This window comes from Dicentrarchus labrax, unplaced genomic scaffold (genome assembly GCF_905237075.1).
Source record: "Dicentrarchus labrax unplaced genomic scaffold, dlabrax2021, whole genome shotgun sequence".
NCBI lineage: Eukaryota > Metazoa > Chordata > Actinopteri > Moronidae > Dicentrarchus > Dicentrarchus labrax.
In genome coordinates, this window is record NW_026136720.1 from 18206240 (window position 1) to 18229730 (window position 23491).

Consider the following 23491-nt stretch of genomic DNA (forward strand, 5'->3'; position numbering starts at 1 on the left):
GATTTGAAAGCAGTGATCCGCCCGTGGACCAATTATTACAAACACATACTTTGAAGCCAAACATCCTGTTAAAAAAAATGGCAAAGCTTCATTTTAAACCTGCTATACTGGTTTTCGGTCACATGGGGACAACAGAAACCACACACTGACGAGGCCAGTATTCACTCTGCTTTTACAGAAGCTCAGTTTTGGTCTCCGCCAACTCCTGAGGGAAATATCTGTCTCTTAAGCTGCTAAATGCTTCACTATGTCTGTCTGCTGTTTGGTGCTGGGGGTGTAGCAGTGGGTTTATAGAGCTTTTTAGTTGAAAAGCTTCTGCGGCCAAAAACAAGTGAGAGTGAACCAAACAGTTAAGTTGCAAAGCAGAAAACTAAAACAGTGAACTGAAAGTTATAAAAGTATATAGCTGTGGGAAACAGCAAAGTCAGGTGATAATTATCTGTGTGTTTGTCACTATGAGCGCCTTCCACATACCATGTAATAATTGTATCCATTGTTAGTAGCTGTTGAAAATGGTAGTGGAAACCCAAGGTTTTCACATATCTGTGTGGTAAACACTTTTTAAAATTCTTTGAGCACCACAAATTGAATTCTATACATCTCCACCCATTCTTTTGTAGTGGGGTTGACACCTAGCAAACCCCGACAATATGACCATTTCACTTTACTCATGAGACATTCTCAGCAGTTGATACCATGTAAGTCGATATACTAATGACTAATGATATAAAAATCTTTAGGTCAGTCGTTATATAGTTTACATAGTCTGTTTCTGTCTGTAAACGCAGGAAACATTTTATCAACAACTCAAACAAAAATTCAATGGGCCTTGATTGAAATTAGTCCATTATGTAAACACCAGACTGATGAAGTAGCCTAATCATCACATCTCATCAAGAGAATGTGGATGTGATAGTAGTTAAACACACATCAAGGCTGCGTTCAGGAAATAGGAAGTGAACACTTAGTGCAGCCGTGAACGGCAAATTGATTTTCTCCTCGGAACAAAGGCATAATCATACTGTTTCCAGATTTAGTGCTCCACCATGTCGGTTAACAAAGAGCAGATTAAATGCTTACAACGGCTCGTACACATACTCGCAAGTGTGCAGACACGCTCTAACACACACTTTGAGTTAATTGTATACATGCATGTGTGTGTTCACACTCAGACGCACACCGCCATTCTCTACCATCAGCTTGACTTGATTAGCTGTTGCGGTGTGCGCAACCACTTTGCTGATGAAAGACAAGGAGCTGGATCTGTCACTGCCGCATGGGCATTACAAGCACAGCAGTTTACACAACAATGAAGCACTAAAGTTGGCCTTCATTAGAGGGATTAGAAGCCTAATCTAAAACACTGTTCAAGTCTCTCATGTCAAACCTTAAACAGCCTCTCTAGGGGGGCCCTTCCCTCCTACACCAACCATAACATCTCAGACTTCAAACACTCCATCTGTAACCCCAACCTCTGGGTGCTATCCCCTCTCTCGTCGACCCCTATCTCAGAGCAAGAGGTCGCAGAGGGTGATGGACCCCATGTGATGGCGCAGCTGTGGAATGATTTATAACTGGTTTAATTGTTGGTGAACAGGAATTGCACCCATAGGCCGTTAGCTCTGGTTTGATTATGGGTTCACCTGCTATCAGATTGTAGCATACAGTTCATTAGCCTCTTGATGTGGCTCAATTCATGGAGGGAAAGGTTAGAGTCCAGGGAATAGAGGATGTGCTGCTGCATTGTGCTAATTAAGAGTCGTTTGTTTTGGGCTTCCTGTGCTAACCAGCTGCATGGTGTCCGTCCACCATAAAGCTGTAAGGATCAACCGGCCTCGAACAGCCTTCTGATGACTGTGACCCTCAACCCTGTCCTTCTGTCTCATGTGGTTTAAAGAGTTCACCCACATTTCCAAAAAGCATATTTTCTTATTTACTCCTGTTGATCTCGTCAAGAAAATAGTTTTGGTTTTATGTGCGCAAGGTTTTTTAGACTTTGTGGAATTATGTTTGTGCTGCTCAAAACACGACAAATTACAATTAAATATCTCAACAGCAATGTGTCAGTGTGTCCAAAAACAATTTTCCAATTACAAAAGCACTTAAAAATAGAGCGCCTCACAGTCTGACAGATCAAAACTACAATAAACTAAGCTGAAACAATACAATTATGAATATAAAGTTGAGAGGAAAAAGATGAAAAACTGGTTATAAATGCAGGTTGGATAAGCCTTGGGATGCAATCAATAAATGCTACTGGCTCTTGAAGATAAAGTGTTGAAAAAAAGGCCTTTATTGGTTACATAGCTTGTTCATGAAACAGCAATGGTTCTTTAATAAGAATTGGGGGTCTGGAATGGGTTAAATCATCTGTTTCAGGTGGGAACTGTTTGCTCACACTCCTCAAGAGAAAGAGTTTTTGGGATTTTTAAACTTCATGCAAAAGAATATCTAGGTGTAAATCAGACCCTTCTCTGGACCATTTATTTTAACGTAACATGTAAAATATGTTTTTCATTTTAGTTAATATGTTAATATTTTCTGGATTTTATGGATTTTATTTTTATTTTTTATGTTTCTGTTCATCTTTTGGTTTGTGAGTTTTTGGGTTTTCTGAATGAAAGTAATTATCTTCCACCTGTTGTATCAATTATCAAATCAGCGTAAATTGAGCCCAAACTGAAAAGGTTCTGTTATGTCTGTGTATAAAAATCCAGAGGAACTACTTTTTACAGAAGAAATAGGCCCTGTGAAAAAAACAGAACAATCCACATGGCTAGCTACCACTTGAGGCAAGTGGAGAAAATATGTTTTTGTAATTTACTTGAATTAACTCTTTAACAGAAAGTAAGTTGGACAGAATATGAGACAATTCAACCTAAATTGAGACAGAGGGAGAGAGAGCAGTGACAGGCCTGTGTAGACTTAGGGTGCAGAATAAGAGATGGTATGATTCCCAAAGTCCTGGGGAATCCGTCTAATGGACTGCAGTCTTCTGTTTTGTGATATACAATGAAAAATCTACCTGCACTGAAATTCACAACCTTATGAAAACATATTTCAGGATAGAAACTATAACACTGTTTTAAGCTTTTACCATCTTGAAATGGATTTAAACTGCTAGATTTTTGGGTACAGAAAAAAGAAGAAGAATCTGCATTCCCTTCAGCTCACTAGCCTAAATTTCTGTTTTTAATCTAAGAGTGTGAGGTGGAGACTGAGGTGATTGTGCATATGGTGGAAAATCAGCTGCCACATTTTTGGATTGTTTTTGGAATGGCTCTGCTAACCCCACCCTGGAATCTATACCTTTTTATTATTTCCCATAATGTGGGTACTGGCGGAATCACACAGAAAAAGGCATCCCTCTGAAACAGTGTGAGCTGTGAAGTAATCACCCAAATACGTCCTTGTTAGCCCTGAGTCTAGTTGACACTCACTGGGCTTTTACCCAAGCTAAAAATATGTCTCCTTTTCTTTCATCTCTCCTCCCTTTCATTCTGCATGTGAGAGCTTTAGTGGGTGCTGCTGGTCTGTGGCCTAACTGAGGCCTAAAGCCCCCCTCCTGTAAAGTAGTGGGATGCCAAACATCCTCTGATTTACAGCTTGGAGCACACGCTATGGCTTTGCTCCTATGGGCTATAAAAGGCAAATGAGAGCGAGATGTCCAGATCCCGCTTGCTATATTAACCTACATTCTTTCCAACAGAGTGGCTGCATGGACTGACTATAACCACATGGTGGAAAGAGGCAAACCTTTCAGGCCCCAACAGAGGGCTCACATGAAGGGCAGATGGAGGGTTGGAATAATGGTCTGATAACATCAGCTGCTTAGCTGCTCTTGCATACTGAGTATAGTCAATAACATTCCTTTTTTGCTACACAACACTGGCTCCACGGCCTTGTCTGGCCTCGAATCATATTAAATATTTCCTCAAAGACAGGAACACCTGAGTGACAAGAAGTCCAAGAGAGAAGTGCCAGTGGGATCCATGTTCAGGACCAAGTACGAACAAGACTAGAGTGTACGGCCATGCTCGCAGCTCTGTGAAGCTGTTCTTAGTGACTGTGGTGCTTTAGCTAAATGCTAACATAGCATGCGAACATGCAGAAGGTATGTTTACCATGTTCACTATTTTAGTATGTGTATGCTAACATTTTCTAATTAGCACAGAACACAAAGTAGAGGGTGATGGGAATATCATTAGTTTTGCAGGCATTTCGTCAAAAAACTCAATCCAGGGTCTAAATACAGAGGATGACGTGTACAGATTGTAAAGCCCCTTGAGACAAATTTGTGACATTAGGCAATATAAATGAAATGGAAGATGAAAAGTAAAGGGATCACTGAAGTTGTTTTTATCCTGAGTTCATGACAATCTATCCAAATACATTGTCTGTGAAACAAATGTCCAAAATCCATCTGGTAGATTTTAAGATTTCCCTACATCAGGTCACAACTTTGACCTCCTGGTGGCACTAGATGAAAAGGTCAGAGGATCACCCAAACCATCAAGCTCCTCTGGGCACCATGAATGTCCGTAAAAACTTAATTTCAACCATTTAATAGATGTTGAGAAGTTTCAGTCTGGATCAAAGTGGTGGACTGACTGACAGACATTGCCATCCACAGAGTTGTTAGCATGACAAAAAAAACAGGAGAGTGAGGGAAACAAGATAGAAATCTGAAATAACACTAAATGGATTGAAGGCGGATGTTTCTTCCTTGTAATGCTTTGAAGCACATCAACCAATGTGAGCAGGTAGAAGATGCAGCCAGGCCTCAACTGCCTTTTTACCCCACCTATTCCTCTCAGGATTAGCTTTGCTATGATTTAGCGCCGTTTCTCACTGGCCTCTGGAATGCGACGGATGACGGATCTATTTTCCTACATTGTTTCACCTGCTCTAAATGGAACCACATGCTGCACAGGACCGCCTCTCCTTTGTCTGTAATTGGAAGCACATGCACAGTGAAGCCAAGAGTAAAGCATAGCCGCCACAACCGGCATCCCCCCAACCCTTCCCCCGGGTCTGGGGTGCCACATTGTGGTCCGGGCCGAGCGGCAGGTCACATTGCAGAGCCTGAGAGCATTTATTGAACTAACTGACCTGGCATTACATGTCAAATTCAGTTCAACGGGACGACTGTATCGTGTGTCCTGCGAGTCTTTCAAGCCCTCAGACTGAAATGTGAGTGGCAGTTGAGAGTCTGCTGAGGAAGGAGGCCTTGACATTGAGTCTCACATGCTTTGAGAACACAAGCAGTACTGTACTGTTCATTCGCCACGGTCTGTGATGTCGGGATGGGACAGGCCATGGATGCAGGGCAGAAGAATCACCAACTCTTACATCACTGCTTTTTGTACCACAGCAAGATTGCATAAGAGAAGAATGTATGATATTTATTAACCTCATCAGTCACGCTAATTTAACATGTCTGTCAATGATGTATAGTGGGGATTATCCAGTAATATCCAGAGGGAGAGAAACAGAACTCTCCATATTCAACGAAACATAAGGCTTGTTGGCCAGGAGTTTAGAAATACTGAGGCCATGGGTCCAAGTCTCCCCTCTCCCAGAATAATTTGACCAGACACCAAAAGCAGTCTCAAAATATTCTTAAATATTTAGTTTTGTCTATCACTGTAACTGTTCAATTATATTTTCTGTAAACTGTATTTCACTCAACATGGAGGTTAAAAAGCTTTCTGCACATTTGTTGATCCCCTCAGCCCCTCTACACAAAAATGTGTTACTTCCCTTGGATGTTTTGACCTTCATTGTGCTGAATGATGAATGTCCAAATGACACTAATGTGTACAAGGTGGGGCATATGAGCATGATTTGTGACATCACAAATCATTTGGAAGTCAATCCTGGTCCAGTATGCAATTTATACATGTGTGATGTAGAAACTTGCACGGGTGCACATACACTGAAAATTGACTTTACAGCGAAGTAGGAGACATCTTGTGTCCATCAGCGAAACTTTAAAAACAAAATACTTGAAAGAGCCTATAGCATACCCACCAATATAAACTGTACCCCATGTTCATATAACCCCCAAATTCCAAGAAAAAATGCAGTGGACGTAACTCAGTGTCATCAATGGTAGCCCTGTTGAAAAAAAAATCAGAAAAATAATGTGGGGAATTTGATCATCTGTGAGGTAGAGATGTTTTTATATCCTCTTCTCTCTCACTGAATGAAACATTAGAGAACGTACACCATGCAGATTTGAAAATACCTATTAATGAAGTCAGGCGTAGGTATTTCTATAAATATTTGTGTAAAGTCACTTGGCAGCAGAGCCCTTCTTTCCCCCTCTTTCTCAGTACAAGGCTAAAAGGCCAGATAAGTCATTACCAGGAATATTGGGCACGCAAAACACCCATTTTCAGGTTTTAGCCTCATTATTGTGAAAACCATAAAGTAGTGTCCTTGATTGAGCCTGACATCGGCTGTAAACTCATCAGAGTAAGCTCTCGGGGGCCTCTAAGTGGCCTGATTGCCATGGAAAAGCTGGGATGGTTATTTTTCCTCCAAAACTGTGATTAGCACCCTGTTACAGTTATTGGGCTAGATTAGCAACTCTGGCGCCAAAGATTAGTGCAACCCTCGGGCGGCTGTGGCTCAGAGGCAGAGCAGGTCGTTCCTCAATCGGAAGGTGGTGGGCTCGATCCCCGGCTCCTGGTGCCACATGTCGAAGTATCCTTGAGCAAGATACTGAATCCCGAATTGCTCCCGATGCCGTGCATCGGTGTGTGAGTGTGTATGAATGTTAGTTTCTGTTCGATGGACTTTGCCATCACTGAGTGAATGTGTGTGAAAGGGTGAATGTGGCACGTAGTGTAAAAGCGCTTTGAGTGGTCGGAAGACTAGAAAGGCGCTATACAAGTACAGGTCCATTTACCATTTACCATTCACAAGTCATCTGGAGGAGATTGTGAGAGCTGCTGGCTGACTTTAACCACTTTATCACTATGAAGACCTTAATGCAGATGAAAAGGGCATGAGTGCTTCTCACTTTTCATGGATAACTCAGAGAGAATGTAGATATCAACCAAACATGGTTTGGGTGTCCTGAATCTTTCTAGCTGGCTCCAGGGTTGAAGCTTGGACTGTGCTGCAGTGACATCTACTGGTGATAAGAGGAGTTACAACTTAGTCTTATGGGCCTTTTTTTCTCTCTACCAGAATTTGCACACAAGGCACAAATAAAGCGTGGAGCAGGACTTTTTTCAATCACATAAATGCATGATTCTTTTTTTTTATGCTTCTTGTTCAGTGGGGACAGCATGGAAGATGTTCAAGCGAAAGAAGAAAAGTAAGTGAGTGAGTGAAGAAAATTAATGAGAAATGTCATTTGAAACTGGACAATATCAACCTGGAAGAAGAAAAGCGGACATGTCCAATGTATTATCTCAATTATATAAAATAAATATCAATTTTGTTTTCTCTGCCCCTTCTCTTAGGAACTACACATTTTAGCCAGTTAAAGCCTTTAACAGGGCATACATTTATATAAGCAGTTTCTTTCCTCTGCTATTTGGCATTGAGATTGCAGATTGCAACAAACTTACCTCACCCTCCGCTTCCTAGCAGGAGAAACTATGGTGGCTGTGAAACTTGCAAAAAACACGAAAGGCCCCATCTACAGCCAGTGTTTGGTTTGTCCATTCTGGGTGAAATATGGTGGTTCAACATGGCAGAGTCTGTAGAAGAAGACCAGCTCCCTCTGTAGATTAAAAAATGGCTCATTCTAAGGTGACAAAAACACGTTTCTTATTTTTAGGTGATTATACACTAATGAAAGTATATCAATGAATATTGCATTCCATTTCTGCCAATAGATCGACCTAAATGCGGGTGAAAAGTTGCTTTACGAATTTTTACACTTGATACTGTCATCTTTATTCCAATTTCAGATACCTAACAGCCTAATTCAATGAGTTAAAAGAGAGAAAAAACATTTTGACTAAAAGTTGACAAAATTGTAACGACTTTTTGCCGACTAAAACTATGAAGGATGAATATGACTAAAATATGACTAAAACTAGCATTTCGGCTAAAGACTTAGATCTAAAATTAACACTGTAAAGGAGCTGTTTCTAGTTGCAGTAATTTTGGAAAAAGAAAATGGTGGTAAAACAGCTCCTGTAACACCTCAGATAACTATGAAATCTTTGGTAAAATATTTTACTGTTTAAAGTTGAATTTAGTGCCGACTAAAACTATGAAGGATGAATATGACTAAAATATGACTAAAACTAGCATTTCGGCTAAAGACTTAGATCTAAAATTAACACTGTAAAGGAGCTGTTTCTAGTTGCAGTAATTTTGGAAAAAGAAAATGGTGGTTAAACAGCTGCTGTAACACCTCAGATAACTATGAAATCTTTGGTAAAATATTTTACTGTTTAAAGTTGTCACTGGTATAGCAAAGTTGCAGTTTGATTGACACAAATGGGAAGTGTTGAATTAATAAGGTTTTTTAGCATACCTCAAAACAGAATATTGTGAAAATTATTCTTTGTCCATCGGTGGTAGCCTATAGAATTAGTGGCCCAGATATTTTATTTTATCTTACTTTCACTTATCAATTAAGATTATTACTTGATAAGTGAAGTAAAGTTTGAGAAAAAGCAGAGACAACTACAGATGGGCAGATCAGAGGAAACGCCAGTGGTGACTAAAAATTTCTGCTGGAGAAAGAGCAGCTGTGATGTCGTGGTGGGCCAGATGCACAGATGATCTGATTAAGGATGTGTTCTCGATCACGTAGCTCTTACAGTTTACACACACACACACACACACACACACACACACACACACACACACACAGATTTTTATCCCCCTCACATTCACCTCTCTATAGAATGGAGTGCCATGTTGTGGAAACTTCAGTTTGTTTTTTAGACCACAAATAGCAAGTCAATGGCTTAGTTTGCACTGAACATGCTGTTGAGTGGGATGTCACACTCAATACTCTTTGCAATAGTTGATGATATCACAAGGCATGTGGTTATACAGTATAAACAAAATGGAAAGTTTTCATTTAACCATTGCTGCTGCTGCTGCATTGTGCCTCTGTACGTGTTTCATTGTAAGGAATGTTCTGCCTCCACACAAATAAGATTTAAAGAGCTAAATCAGCCAAATTAGAAAAAAATATATTTACTTACGCACCTCCACCTTCGGTTTAATTTGTCCAGATTTTGAGATATATCAGCTTTCTGCAATTTAAAAATTTAAATAAAGGAGAAATAATAGTTTTTGTAGGGGGTGATGATTACTATACAAATAATGTAATATTCTCTATGAAAGGTACATGTATGTTTAAAATGTTTAGCACACGTAATAAAATAGATCAATTACAAAATGTAGACCAGTTGTTAACTTCAGATATTACACTAAAGGGTACAGAACTAATCACCTGGGCTCTTCAATAGCTTATGGGTGAAGATGGGGACCATGAATCGAAATGTCTCCAGTTCAAGGCCAGTTGGGGATCCTTATTGTATTTTCTATTTTCTTTCTCTGTTTTTCTTAAAAATGCCCAAAATTGCAGTGCTTTACTGTCCTTTTTATTTTTATTTTTTTCACGTTTTATACAGGCTGCTGCTATATTAAGGTCTATGTGAAAAGATGTGTTTTTTACAATCTGTGAATGGGACAAACATGTCTAGCTGAACTGGCCTGGCCCTCCTGAACCCCTTTATAAAACAGGAAGAGAATTTCATAAAATTCAGCAGCAACATAACTTTCCAGAAGCATCAACCCTGTAACTCTGGATACTCAACAGAAAACACAGTCAATTGTTTTTAAAGGGATGATTTCTTCAATAAAGTAGTAGTTTTCTGTGAATTATCCAGAGTAACTGTACTCCATTGTATTGGGATGGCATCCTAGCACCAGAAAAAATTATGTGCAATGAGAACATTTTTGTTGCCAGTTGCAAATACCACACAAAGTGCACGGCAACTGCAGTATGGTTAAGGGTAAGTTTATGACAATTAAATTATGTTTGAAGTGTTGCAACTAAACTTGTGGCAATTACTTGGTTAGGGAAATATAGTGTTTTGAGTTAATAAGAAGGCATACATTGACCATCCTGACCTCCAACCTTGCTGTCCACGTTGCTAGATATAGGGCACTCCACTTCTTGCACTGGCACTGAACGACCTGAAACAAAAAATTGTGAGGTACAGATTTGTCCATTATGGGTGTAATTCCTTGGGATGCTGGGCTGCAGGTGGGGGCAAAAAAAAAATGACAAGAAGAAATTTGAGCACATAAAACCAAAGCAATGAACATACCAATAAATGCCAGTTTTCTTATAATCTATCGCAATAACATAATATAACAATCTTTTACCTGGTAATGTGTCTCAAATTAGATAACAAAACAGAGTGATGTAGGATTACCATTCGGTTTCTGTTGAATGGTTCAGGCTGGTTGTGGTCCATACTCTACTGCTCTCTGTCCCATGGTGACTTATTAGGGAAGCTCTGTTTTATCTTCCTCAGTTTAACACAAGCAGCTTATATTTTTCAGTCGTCAGTTATTGCACCTGCTGCATAATATGATGTAGGATCACCACAGGGGCTCAAACTGCTGTTGTGCAATGAGAGTCAGGAGAGAGTTAAAATCTTGACCGAACTTCCTGCTCCTCTGTCCCTGTCCTTCATGCACTCCCAACATAGTCAATTAGAGGGTAATTGACTGCATGTTGCAGGCCCTCAGTTCAATAATGACAAATGTTCTCCTCAGCAATCCTCACTTGATTTTGCCAGGCAGTCTGTCTATTACACTCGCTAAGTACACATGTAATCCTTCAAGTCTCAGTCTTATTGATTACAAAAGGCAGATACATTTCAACGAGCACCACAATCAATAGCCTAACCACAGCAGGGCAGGGACAATATACAAGTCTTTAATCATAAATAATTGAATCAGATGATCATGGATGAGTTTCACAGAGGCAGTCAAGTTTTCTTTTGCGTTGTGATGTCAGTATCATTGATGAATTAAGTGATTTGAGTGTGCGTTTGGAAAGGAGTGCATGGGCACTTGCGATGGGCATTTTTGTGTGTGAAATATGAAGAGTGTGTGAATGAAGGACAGACACACATAAAGGGAGAGAAAAGGAGAGAGAGAGAGAGAGAGAGAGAGAGAAAGAGAGAGAGAGAGAGAGAGAATAGCCGATAAATTATGATTTTCACTGTGAAACATCACTGAACAACCCAATCACCTCAGTCATTGCCTCTTTAATCATAACATCATACAGCGGCCAACAGCATAAAGAGACACAGACCAATTCACAGATGCTTTGACATCAAGTGATCAAAACCCTTTAAAATGTATGTTACTTCTCGAAACACACCCACCCCTACTATGTTCAAACAACATGCTGTGTTGCACAGCTTTTTACAGCTATCTCACGATGTGCCACAGCGGCCTTTTAATGTATAGGGCTTCACTTCAGACTACGTTATTCCTCCACATTCTGCCCTCTTGTCCCTGTTAAACTAATTGAATAGGGCAAAGGCAATGACATTCATCATATACAGGAGGACCAACCATAAAGGGCAAAGAGGGGCTGATAAAAGAGGGAGAGACAGGCGGCACAACACGCTGTCAAAGCCAAAGGCCTCCGGTAGGAACTCACGCAGGGAAGCTGAGGCAGCAGCAGGGAGGAAATGTAGACATCAAGGAAAAGAGACACCAAAAATGTAATGTCTCAGGTGGGTCTGTGCTGTGGTGCTGTAGGCACAATGCAGCTCTTTTTATAATATGCTGCAAACTACACTGTACAAAAAGCAGCTCTTTGTATCAGCAGTGCCTCTACCACAGGTGAACAGTGTAAATGCAGTGACAATGTGAGCTGACAATGGCTTGCAATTAAAAGACACTACATGTAATCCCTTGGTATCAACGTGACCGCTAACCAGCGACACAGCTAGTGGGCGTCACTCTGAAGAAAACAGACACAAACAGTAAACAGTAAGCCTGCATTCAGGCGTGGTGAAATAAGTCCCCATTTTTATGTGACTGGTCAGTCATGGCTACACACACAGACGTATAAAGCATTTTGTGTAGCTCGCAAAGAACATCTCTTGAATCTCAAGTGTTTAAAGTTGGCCTATTTCCACTCTCCTCTAGGGTCCTGGTGAGTGGAGGCTGTACATTCATTAGAAGAAAGAACTGTCAAGAGCCTGGCTGACAAATGACATTGGCCCCTAATGACCACCCAGCTGTGATGTGTGTTGTTTTCTTCTGCGGACACTCTGGTGTTTGAGATTTTTTGCTAAGAGATGAGACTGGTGGTATTCCATATTTTTCTTATTGTGAACAAATCCCATGAAATAGCCAAAAATCCTACTAACAAACATATAAGCCAAAGCCTGATATAGCCTGATAAATAAAGTTTATGATTATGATTGTTATTATTATGTATTCCTCCACCTACCTCCATTGTTTTTTAAAAACTTAAAAACACATCAATCAACCTACTGGGTGACATGTTCATTCATTCTGATGAACATGGACACTGTAGTTTTTTTTAAATTGCACATAAACTCTCCTGCAGCTATAAATACTCACTAGAGCAACAGATGTGTTAATCCGTCACTGAAAAAAGTCCCCAACAAATGCAAATGCATTATTCACACCTATTTAAGTATGTATATGTATATGTAGCCTATATGTATATGTATATGACATGTTATTATATGGCAAAAATTTCCTACTTTCTCCATGACAACTCAACAACCAGTCATCAATAGTCCACAATCAGATGTGGACTATAAAAAGAATTTGTTATGACACTAAAACACTGTTGGTTTTAGTATTTCCATGGGATTTGTTGACAAGAAGAAATATACATAATAGCACCAGCTTTATCCTTCAAGGATTTCATACAGAAGAAAAACATTCACAATAAAGTGTGATACATAATGTATAAAACAGATTGTAATAAAATCAGTGCAGCTGTTACAAAGCAACGTCAATAAACTGTAAGAAAAACAAGGCAAGATAAAACAAAATCACCACTTATGTTGCTTTTAGTATGTTTCACTCTTTTTTGCAACTGAATATAATTTAATGATACATTTGCCGTTACACATTAGATCAGATTTATGTTGTGAGGTATGAACAAACTGTGTGACAATTCTACTTCTGCGAACGCTTATGAGAGTTGTGTGAATTACCCAGAAGCACTAAAATCAGAGCACTCCGGGGGGAGAAAACATGCTGCAGAGATATCATGAGTGAGAGAGGCAGACAGTGAGAGAGAAAGAGAGAGCGAGTGCTCCACTAAGTATCATGAGTCATATGCCGATGTTATATAATCAGTCTGGGACATAAGTGAAGTGACGACACCAGGTACAACCTGGACATCTGGGGTTATGTATTAAAACACTCTTGACAAGAACTCATTGTTATTAGAATTTCAACCCATCATTCAAATCAGTGTCATTTTCAGACTGTTCAGCTCCCTTATTGAAATCAAACCTATTTTCAATAACGCTGAGATGTCCTGTGACAAATTAACAGGAATGTGTTTGCTGCTTTCTGTGAAATTCAGATTTCTCTCTGTCTCTCTAACTCTGCCACACCATGAATCATTGATACTATCTTGGAGAAATAACTGAGCAGTAATTATTATTGCAGAGGGCTATTGGGAATGTGTGTGAGTCCCAGACAGTTAGTTAGTGACTTGGCTGGGTCCTCCCGTCTCCTCCTGAGAGAGAAAGAGAGTGTTCCAGTGCCGTGACTGAGAAGCCAAGATGGCTGTCACAATGCCTGCTGCTGCCACCCACAGCTGCCAATCCCAGGTTGGGTGCTTTTTGTCCGCTTTGATGCCCATCTTTTTTTTTTTTTTTTTTTTTTTTGCAAAGTGAAAGGTGATGATGGATGCCATATGCAGACCTCCACTGTGCTTCCCTGCGTCACTGTGCCACGCATGACTCCATGAGGCAGCGTCCTTTGAGCTCCGGCAAGCTGTCCACATCCCCGCTCAATGAGAGTGTTAATGCCTGAGACTTTATTCAGTGTGTGGTGAGCCAGAATCGGAGCACTTACATGCTCTCTTTCTTGTAATGTGAGTGTCTCTAGGTGAATGAATATGAAGGATCCTGTCGAGACAAAGAACAGAGTCATTAGCTTTTATGTGAGTCTTGTACCAGGTTTTGTTCACTTTAAGAGAAGACATTTTGGAAGATGTGAAAAGCTTGCATTTTTGAGTACCTGTGCTGTGTTCGCTTCAGTAGCTGCTAGTCTGCAAAAGTGGGGAAAACACAATCAGTACCCAGATATTTATAGGATAATGACAAATTTCTTGTTCTTGTCTCTCGCAATGTCAAGACTGTGCTCGAAAAACACCCACACACACTTTACCTAGCAGTTCGAACTGAGACCTCAGTGGAAAAAAGACCCAATGCTTATTGTGACATAGAATACAAAAACGAATCAATTCATTATTATATTAAATAATTATATGATAGGGGAAAGCTTCCTGCAAAATACAACAGCAAGGTAGCAGTTTTTTAACTGTAACTTCTTCATACTTGTATAGTATAGTATTACATTGCTTTACAATTTCCAGAGCTCTGTCAGAAAGTTACATAAACAGTGGCAGAAGTTACCCCTATAGGAATAGCAAAGTACAATGCTGAAATGCCTTTGTCAAAATACATTTTGTGAACCATATTTCACAGCTATGAGTAGCCAAACTGTAAGGGAATGCTTCGTATTAAGATTCAGTAAAGATAAAGTTCAAATAAAATCGCAAATGCTGCAGGCAAGCATGTGGTTTGATGGGGTGGTGGCTCGGCCAGTAGGGATTATTTCTCTCAGTACGCCCTGAACTACTTCCTTACAAGATGCTCATCAAAGTCAGAGGAACCATCTTAATATTGCCCTAACATGCCAACAGTGTCCTTAATTTTCTATGGCGAGATGCTAATTTTCCAGAATATGGGACATACCGTACAGTGTTATAATTGTTTACCTTTATGTGTGGACTTGGACTGACTAGCAGCCACAGTGGTCAGGTCTGCTGGTAGACCTACATATACACCACCATAGTTCCTGAGAGGAGAACAATGTAGAAGACAAAGTAGGAATTGAATTATGTTGAATGCATTAGCGCTTTATATCTTTCAAGCTGTTGTTGAAAGATACCGCACCTTTATCACCAGAGTTTTAATATATAGGTGTCATAGTCATATAGTCTATAGTCTCTTTTATGTGATCCTTGTGGATAGCTTAAAACATTTTTTAAAAAGATGATTGATGATTTTACCGTCTGGCCATCCATTGTTTTTAGCAGTTACCACCAATTAGAATAATTAGAAATACTGGTCATAATGCAAATTCAGAATGTTTTAGTTATGCTAATTTAGACTATCTCTAATAATTATGGTGCAATTTAGACTTAAATTGAGTAAAATCTGTCTCATCTAATGACTACTGAGCTGACATGTCATAGTAGGAAAAGCACAGGTGTTACTAATAACATTAACAATGAGGCAGCCGATTGGAATTGAGCCATCATTCAATTTATTATTTACAGCTGTGCTTTTCCTACTGTGACATGTCAAAATGTCTTCCAATGAAAAACAAAGCAAAGAACATTTGCCATTACACACTGCAAAAGTGTATTGATTATCCACCATCCAACAGCACCAGAAAAAAAAATAATTTAAATAACAATTAATTTGGAGGAAATTAAATACCTTCTTTTCTCATCTTCTGCCGAGGAATCTTCTGTCCTGATTGAGAGAAGAAGCACGGGTCAGGTCAGCTCTTAGGAGCACAAGTAAACAAACTAATTAGAAGAAGGTAACAGAAGGCTGTGGAAGTGCAATCTTGTCACTGCAGAACATTTGAGCCATGCTGCATTAGCCCTGTTGGGAATATTGTTAATTCCCTTTTGGGAGTTCTGAGCAACTGATGATTGGACTGAATTGCTACTGAACAACCAGCTCAAAATAAACTTGTTTGTCTTTCTTTGTTGTTATTGTTTGTTTGTTTTTAAGGGCAGTCATGAAGCTTTCGGGGTATATTATTCCCCTAATCTTATATTTCACATACTGGTAATCTCTGTTTGTGTGTGCGTGTGTGATATTGTGCTGTGTAGTACAGTTCTAGGAAGCTGTGATTAGCTTTGAGTCAGTAGTGTCCTGCTGTCAGCTCTCATGGGTCCTGTGCTGATAGTTATCAAGGAGCGCACACACACACACACACACACACACTCACACACACACACACACACACACACACACACACACACACACACAAAGACATATATGAGCAGTACACAAACACAGACATACTGATTCCAGGAAATGCTTTGGAATTGGTGCCCCTCCCTAAACTTTGATAGACGGTAACTGTACTCTGTATGACACTTCACAAAAGAATTTAACAAGTCTGAATTGATAGTTTTTCTAAAGCCAGGAGATTTCTTTAATTTTTATTAAAAGAGAATTTTATGACCGGATTTCATTATTTTCTTCCTTTTGTTGGTGTGGAAAAGTGGATTTTGTTAAGGGGCCAAAGATTGTCGCAGCAGAATCTACAGATTAAAAGCCAAATCTTGAATACGCATTGTGAAAATATTGAAAATGGTTATCTGCATTATATTTAATTTTTATATGTTTGAGGGGGAATTGAAATATAAAAGTGTTTCCATATATATATATACTCATCCCAAAGACACAGTACACAAAAAACATGACATGATGAACAGCTGTGAAAATGTTTGTTGTTTTGGGTGGCAAACCTTTAAATTAAAGGAAATTAAACAGAGCAATGTTTACTCAAAGGCCCAATCCAAATTTTTGTTTACATATTGATTATATCTAAGTTCATATATATTGTAAAGACTTTGTTATATTAATTAAAAACAGCATTTTGTGTTGGTAAATGTATAATTGATAAAATACAGTGAAAGATCTTAAGATATTTTTTATTGCTGTGTACAGCCATCACTGATGTAAATTAACCTGTGTGTAGGATTTAGTGGCATCTAGCGGCGTAGTTTCAGATTGCATATCCCTCGCTTCACCCTCCTCTTCAAAGAAAGGAGGAGAAATTACGGTGGCCAAAAAATGTGAACGGCCTTATCTAGAGCAATGGTTTGCTTGCTTACCTGGCAGATCAACACGACTGACTCCATGAAAGTGTCATGTCTGTCATAATATTAGAGTTGTTTTATTTTCTAGTCAGTTTGTCTTGTTGTTTTATTTTGTAGTTTTCCTCCTCTTGTGTCTTGTGTTGCTTTACTTTCTTCCTTTTTTCTGTTTTCCCTCCAGTTTGATTGTATGCCCCACCTTGATTGTGTTGACCTGTGTCACTATCTATTGCCTGTGTTTCGTTTCCTCTGTGCCAGTTCGTCTTTGTTCCTAGTGTCAAAACGTTCTAGCAATTCCTCATGTGTGTTCTGTTTTTTGGGGATTTCTGCTTGTTTTTTTGTTTTTTTACTGGACCTCTTGTGTACCGAACCATCACAAGTAAAGATCCTGTGTCTTCTGTCTGCATTTGGGTCCAACCACTTGTAGTTCCACCAGTCTTAACAGTACAAACTGGACATCTATGGACTCAGCAGACAGAGATATGGATTATCAGCTATATGACTTGGTTGCAACCCTCCAGTGCGTTAAAGATGTTTGGAGGAAGGCCGGTTGCACTGAAATTAAAGAAGCAGCTCAGTCTATGGCGAGGAAGCCAGTATCCTCTAAACCTTGGTTTCAGAACTCAATACCTATGTGGCTCACGGACTTCTTATTACCCCTACCCTGCTTCTCAGCAAGCTAGCCTCCAGTCTGCACCTCGGCCTGCTAGCATCCAGCTAGCTTCCCAGTCTGCTAGCAACCTGCCTTCACCTCAGCCAGCACTCCAGTCTGCCCTGAGCTGGCTAAGCTGTTATCTACTTCTCCTGATCCTGTGTGTTCTGAGTTGGCTAACCAGCCACCTGTTCCAGAGACTACTGTTTGAGGAGCTGACAAGCTGAAGTCACCTTTTGAAGGCACTTGCCTGGACATTTTCACACAGAGTTCCATTGAGGCCACAGAGGGAGGCCTCTAGTCTTCATCCTGTCCGCTCTTCGGAGTGGCTTTGCAGGTTCTGTCTTCTGTCATGCATTTGGGTCCTACCGCTTGTAGTTCCACAAACATAATGGTGTGTGTGTTTTACTTAAAGCAATATAATGCTTTGTAATACTTTAAGTTCCACATGCTATTAATGTGCTTTACTGTAAAATGCTTTGAGACATTGTATATCTACAGTTGTATAACATCAGTGCAGTGTCCAGTGTGGAAATACTTTGCCACAGATGTATATTTAACAAATAAAACATGGGTAGGTATGTAAAGCTCTTTTATTAAGATGTAGCGTGTACATTTATGTATGATGTACAAAGCCTGGAGGCCACAGAGAATAGAATTTAAAAGTTAGAAAATGACTGCTGTACTTACACATCTTTGGTGACTTCTGCTGGCCCTGAAAACAGATGAAAAGACAAGATTTGATTAATCTTCATTGTAAAAGAAGGAGGTGTGTGACCTCACTACTGATTAATCCCAGTGTGTTTAACAACTGGCACTGTAAAATACATCACACTTCAACGCACCTCTTATCTGACTTGTCTAGTAGCTCCCTGCTCACTATTTCAGAACATATTGCAGAAATCACATCCTCTAACAGCTAACACTTAAGATGCTACTGACAACACTCCTTTAATTGCTCAGAGTGACAATAGTGAAGGTAAGGACCCTCAGTTGGCAATGATTTATGAAGGTTTGGTGGTGTCATCCTCAGTGGGCACTCCATGAGACCAACTGGGAGATTTCCATGGACCTCCTGTAATCCGGGCAGTCGAGACAGGAATGAAGCTTCACAAAAGGGCAAACCTACTTTTTTTTAATCAGCATAATGAAGAAACCTTTTAAGTACAAAATATTTATAGCAAGCTAATCTGCAAAATGTTCCCTGACAACGTATTTCTTTTTTTTAATATTGCTAATATTTGCTCAAATAGACGCATAATGAACATTTTTCATATTTATGTGTCGGCATTCACAGCACTTTTTAAGGTTAAATTCGGAAAAGATCAAGGTCTTAGTTTATTTTTTTCAAATGTAACACTAACTTGAAGCATGAGGTACAACATGTTTACTTTATTAACATTTAACTGACACACAATCGTTTTCCAACCCTAACCAAAGTTCTTTTGTTGCCTAAACCTACCCGAACAGGCTCAGGATCCAAACCTTAGTCTCTGCTGTCTGGTGTCTCCCTACAAGTCCTGTGCAGTATAAAAACATAGTGCTGGAAAAAGGTTGCCAGTGAACCTAATGACCTAATGAGTTGGACTTAATGTTGAAAGGAAGTAAGTACTCAAGTCTGCTTTCTTTTCCTCCCCATCATTTTAAAATAGGTTAATATATTTTCGATTTTACTCTACAACACTTTTCTCCAGCTATTAGTTATTTTACATCTTAAGATAACATACATTAAAACAGTACACAAGTACAGTTTAAACTGCCAATCAATTATCAAGTAACATTATAAAGTTGTATCTAGCAAAGTTTCAACAACAAATAGTCTTCTTAAGGTAAAAGATGTATCTGTTTTAGCATAAAATAACTGCTGAAGTTATGAAATAGCAGTGTATAAGTATTCATCTTTTTGTACAGATCACGATTAATGTGCCTCCAGATGATAACCAAAGCTCTATCTATTGCCATTCTTCAAAACAATGGTAGGAATGCCTCTTTTTTTTCAGTTAATACAGTAACTAATAATTACCTGCTTCTCATGGCCAATATTGATAAAATAACCATTAATTTCAAATTGTTGTATTTTAAAAAGAGGTTTTTACACACCTGATGGTAAGAAAGGCTGTATTTATATTCCATAACCAAACTCACATCACCCTTGGTTACATCAAAAAACTTCACAAACATACTTTGGCTTTCATAGAACAGAAAGTCTATCAAAAGTTTTGCATAAGAATTTAAAATATATTTTTTTTATGGACAGAAATTTTTTTATAATATTCAATTTATTATAATTTACATTTCCCATTATCAGACGATAATTTATTTGCCCTGATAATTATCGTGATGAACAAATTCCATACACCACAGCATTTATAGCATTTACTTAGTTTGCAAGCCTGCCCCTAGATTGACCTTTACATATATAAAACTCAACAATAAATTCATACAAATAACACAAGCACTGACACAAAAATATTACCAATAAAAATACCAACTTTTCAATACATGATTTGTATTTCAGAGTAATATGTTTGGAGTATTACCATTTTTCAAGTCAATTTGAGTGCTAACGTTTGCAGTGCAGCCACAATAATGGTTTTCAGTATATAGGCTACTTACACTCTCTAAACAATTGGCTTTTTACAGAGGACTGAGACAAGACATACAGTGTGAAATGCCTCAATTCTAAATGACACCCGTTGTGCTCATCCCAGTGCTGTTTGACTCTTATGGTCTGACAACAGCTCATTCTTTGCTGAACCACAGGCAGCCCACGAAACTTGATGAGAATTGAAATAAGATCATAATACATTCAACTGGAGGATAATCTAACTTCCTGCGTGAACAGAGAGTATCATATTGACAGCAGAAGGGGAACAAAAGCCTCAATTCTGCTCTTCAATTGTTTTTCAATGCCATACTGCATTGTATGACAGTAGAAATGTGCCTTGAAAACAATGTTACAAGAATAAAATGTAATAGTAAAAAACTGGAGAATCTACTTTACACAGTGAATTTCACCCTTGTAAAAGGAATGGCAGGCTTTTTTCACTGTAAACGTTTGAGTCTGCTGACATGACACAGGAGCCTATTCAGTAGCCTGACAAAAGCTCATTCATATCGAAAGGGTCACGTCTGGGTGCATAAGACTTGGGATGAGCAATGTGATATAGAGTGCACTGAGGCAGTCATTTGACATTCTTGTATGAATTTAAAGTTTCCTGAAGGGCTTTGGTTGTGGTCATGATTTCATTATCGCAAGCAAAAACACTAAATGATAACACATTACTTTAACCCACCAATTAAGCCGTATAAAAACACACTATAATGTAGTTATATGTAGGTATAAAGACATTTTTAAGTGTCAATGTTCACAATTTGTCAACAATCATAACTTCTTCTATAAAGACATCATCCATATAATTACAACTGTGTTTTACACAGTTGTTGACATATACATAAATAAATTATAGTGTGTTATAAACCATTTATTAACTGTTTATATATCGATTATAAATGCTAAACAGGTGGAATAAAAATATTGTTACCAAATAATGATATGCATTGGCACAATTGTGTTTTATGTGTTATGTTATACATCCTAGATTAAAATAATATATAATAGGAGCAGGAAGTTCTTCAATCTTAATTCTGCAGAAAATAACAGTGAGGGAAACAGTTCCCTGTGTAACTGTGGCCTGGTGTAAGCTAGCATGAACAAATAAGTGCAGCCACTAGTCCACATCTGTCAAAGTGACAGGGTGTCACACGTCCTTGACACTGCTGAACACTGACCTCTAAGAAAGAGAAGAAAAATAGGACCTGCTGCATAGAAAACACAGCTGCTGGCCTTCATAGACAAACATGCCTCATTCACAACAAACTCAGACACAGACAGGCAAGAGACAATAGGTTGCATTTCCCGGTAGCTTCCTGTGGCTCTTTTAACATGCCTGGCAAGCACTGATTAGGTAGCTGCATGCATAAACACACACACACACACACACACACACACACACACACACACACACACGCACACTCACACATATATATTTAAAGAAGCACACACTATACTGTTTTAATGGGCAGTGGTGGTGAGGTAATCCTGCAGATACTTCAATCTAATTATTATCTCAATTTGACTGTGGTGCCCAGAGATTTGCTCAGTATAATTTCAAATAGGTCTTGTATCAGCCTAAATCAACTGAGAGAGATGTGAGGACGGTAAAGCACGGTATTTGGACGAGTGTTAGTAAAACCACGAGATACAGTATATTCTCCATTCAAATGTGTCTTTCGGGCTTTATGAATGAAACCTGGCCATTGAGTGTCAGAGCTGCCTGCTTACAGGCACAGCCAGTGTCAGTCAAGTGGGGAAACAAAGACAGCTAAATGTCAATGAAACTGCTTGTCTTTAATCCACAAAATCAATGGAAATCAGCGCAAACACACCAAGAGAAAGAAAAACACAGAAACACAGAGGTGACCTATGGAGGACTCACCTTTGTATCAATGTAGACATTGTAATTACAGTATCAGTGTCATTATCATTATCAAAGCAGTACATCCTTGAGGCTACTACCCTGGATACTAGAACATGGGGGACCCTTTGTGATTGACCCACCACCCATAGGACACCACTGCACACATACACATGCACACACACACACACACACACACACACACACACACACACACACACACACACACACACACACTATAGAGCGGCAGCCAGTGTGCCGCAAACTGATGAACATAGAGGGAGATTGAACCAATTTTGTAGATATTTTGAGACACAAACATACAATATGATATACAGCTGTCTATTTATTTATGAATGAAATGAAGACACTGAGAGCGCCCCTCCGCACACACACACACACACACACACACACACACACACACACACACACACATACAGATAATACACATACAAACATCTGAGGACATACACTGAATGCAAGGTTGCCAGACTTCATTTACATTCAAAACACCCTCTCCCCTTGGTGCTGATACAGTGACAACTCTCTCCCTCACACTCACCCATTATCACACACACACACACACACACACACACACACACACACACACACATACATACATACATACAGATGCACACACATATTCCCTACAAACACTCACCCCCTCCTGAGGTGTTGGTGGCTGAGGAATTGCCACAACCCATTTTGCATCGATGCAGCCACCGTCCAAGCAGAGCGGAGACGCTTAAGAGGAAGAAGGAGGAGAAGGAAAGGAGGGAGACCCAAACCACATTGGGAGAGGGGGAGAATGTGGGGAGGAGATGAAAGAGAGAGAGAGACGAAAAGAGGGAAGGTCAAAGAATTGTCTCCCACTGTAACACAGGGATCTCCTTTGGTCGTGCCTCTTCTCCGCTCCCTTCAGCCTTGCTCCTCTCTGCAATGCAATGGAAAGCCGAGAGTGAAGTGAAAGCATGGAGAAAGAGGCTTTTATACACACGTACACTCCGAGAGAGAGAGGGGAGAGAGATGCTATGCCCTCACATGATTTGCTCTTTTCCTCCACCCGGACATGGTTGCCCGGGAAACCAGGGTATAGGAGGCGGAGGGTGGGGTGAAACTCAACCAATAGGGAGCTGCTTTTTTATATAAAGGTGGAAAAAAAATTTATGCATTTAAGGGGCATCAATATATCAGTGTGTGTGACATCCTGTAAAA

The 23491-nt window shown here is 39.4% G+C and overlaps 1 protein-coding gene across 1 annotated transcript; it reads right to left on the reverse strand.

The window, feature by feature from the left end:
* Positions 1–11253: 11253 nt before the first annotated feature.
* LOC127352759 (overexpressed in colon carcinoma 1 protein homolog) lies at positions 11254–23291 on the reverse strand. The gene is made up of 6 exons (XM_051381410.1): positions 22938–23291; positions 18489–18513; positions 15747–15782; positions 15020–15099; positions 14257–14287; positions 11254–14144 (listed from the first exon to the last, which is right to left on the reverse strand). Exons 1-5 carry the CDS (start codon positions 22978–22980, stop codon positions 14283–14285), a joined length of 189 nt encoding a protein of 62 aa, XP_051237370.1. The 5' UTR covers positions 22981–23291; the 3' UTR covers positions 11254–14144; positions 14257–14282.
* Between the last annotated feature and the right edge of the window lie 200 nt (positions 23292–23491).